The following is a 1,955-nucleotide window of genomic DNA, read 5'->3' as shown; positions in this document are numbered from 1 at the left end:
ATTCACTAATGACATACTGCCGTCTTCTTTCCTACCTCCAGTATTTAGGTGCATGGTCCAGATGTGTTATTTGTAATATTCGTACTTCTTCTTTCTACTAGTTCTTTCCTCTTTTTTTGTTTATTTTTTTAACAGTTGCAGCTCTCTAGTCGGCAGGAACAAAGGCGTCCAAACTGTTTCCCTTGGAGACGGCTGTGTTTACGTCGGTGTTGTTATTCACGAACTGATGCACGCTGTAGGTTTCTGGCACGAGCAGAGCAGAGCAGACAGAGACGATTATGTAGAGGTCCAGTGGAATAATATTCAAGAAGGTAGGCATTAAAATATCTGAAAAAAATCAGAACATCCAAATACTAAAATATTCAAAACGATAGTCCTTAAAAGACTCAAAAATGTAAGTGTTAAGCATCCAGGAAGAATGCCGTTAAAACACCCGCGAAACTATATTTAAAATGAGATTAATTTTACGAATACAGCATATCATGTATTTCTGTAATTGTATTGAAACATAACACTGTCTGTGTTTATAATAATTAATAAAAACACATTTCACTCATTTTCAACTGAAACATTATTTTTATCTTTTTCATGATAATGATGAAAAGATCAAAACAGTTTAATTTGAATTCCTAGCTCCATTTGCTTGACTTTTGTAATAGTTATCAGGCATAAAATCTCTAATTATATTATATACATTTGGTAGGAATGGCGTATAACTTTGCTAAATACACCTTAAAGAAAATTCAGCACCTAGACGAGCCTTATGATTACGAATCTGTTATGCACTACAATGAATACGCCTTTGCTAGAAGCCAGTATCAGCCAACAATAAGACCTCTCGAATCTGGAGCTACCATTGGCCAGAGGCGAGGATTCAGCCAAACAGACATAAGGAAAATTAACAAGTTATATAGTTGTGAGACCAGAACAACGAAAACCACAGCTGCTCCAGGTAATCGTTTCTTAGTTCAAGTAATGCTTTCTTATTTTAAAGATTAATCTAGCCGTCTATTAACCTAAAGGGTTATGGTTCATAAAACACGTAGGTTCAAGAAGTTTGATACAAGATGATAAAAACCCTATAACCCGAGCGACTTCGAAAGGTGGACCTTTTTTCTTCAGGGGCAAACTTTAGTGACTGTTATATCTGTATATCACTAGGTTTACAGGTCTTGTCTCTAGATATGTAAGTCCACATCCTAAAGATTCATTAATGACTGTTATATCTTTATATCACTAGGTTTACAGGTCTTGTCTCTGGATATATAAGTCCACATCCTAAAGATTCATTAATGACTGTTATATCTTTATGTCACTAGGTTTACAGGTCTTGTCTCTGAATATATAAGTTAAGATCCTAAAGATTCGTTAGTGACTGTTATATCTTTATATCACTAGGTTTGCAGGTCTTGTCTCTGGATATATAAGTTCACATCCTAAAGATTCGTTAGTGACTATTATATCTGTATATTACTAGGTTTGCAGGTCTTGTCTCTGCATATATAAGTTAAAATCCTAAAGATTCGTTAGTGATTGTTATATCTGTATATCACTAGGTTTGCAGGTCTTGTCTCTGCATATATAAGTTAAGATCCTAAAGATTCGTTAGTGACTGTTATTTCTGTATATCACTAGGTTTACAAGTCTGGTTTCCAAATATATAAGTTCACATCCTAAAGGTTCGTTAGTGACTGTTATATCTGCATATCACTAGGTTTACAGATCTTGTCTATCTTAGAATTCAGAATTCAATGATATAAAAGTCCGACCTTCATCTTTTCTAGTGGCACAGTGTGCTGACAACGATAAAAACTGTGGAATATGGGCTGGTCAAGGAGAATGTAAGAAAAATCCAGAGTGGATGCTAGTTAACTGTAAAATGTCGTGTGAACAATGCGGTATGTATTTAAGTGTGAACAGAAAATATCACCACTGGTTAATAATGGCTGGAGACG

At 34.9% G+C, this 1,955-nt stretch overlaps 1 protein-coding gene across 1 annotated transcript in view; it reads left to right on the top strand.

The window, feature by feature from the left end:
• The window catches only part of LOC106467929 (zinc metalloproteinase nas-14-like), a gene marked incomplete at its 5' end in the record, with an annotated part of 10,787 nt that overhangs the window by 6,625 nt on the left and 2,207 nt on the right, over nucleotides 1-1,955 (top strand). Inside the window, 3 exons of the mRNA XM_022396155.1 lie at nucleotides 136-311; nucleotides 704-952; nucleotides 1,785-1,898. Coding sequence (XP_022251863.1) covers nucleotides 136-311; nucleotides 704-952; nucleotides 1,785-1,898 — 539 coding nt within the window. The remainder of the gene's footprint in view (nucleotides 1-135; nucleotides 312-703; nucleotides 953-1,784; nucleotides 1,899-1,955) is intronic.

Source organism: Limulus polyphemus, unplaced genomic scaffold (assembly GCF_000517525.1).
Source record: "Limulus polyphemus unplaced genomic scaffold, Limulus_polyphemus-2.1.2 Scaffold2800, whole genome shotgun sequence".
Taxonomy (NCBI): Eukaryota; Metazoa; Arthropoda; class Merostomata; order Xiphosura; family Limulidae; genus Limulus; species Limulus polyphemus.
This window is presented reverse-complemented; position numbering and strand designations above follow the sequence as displayed.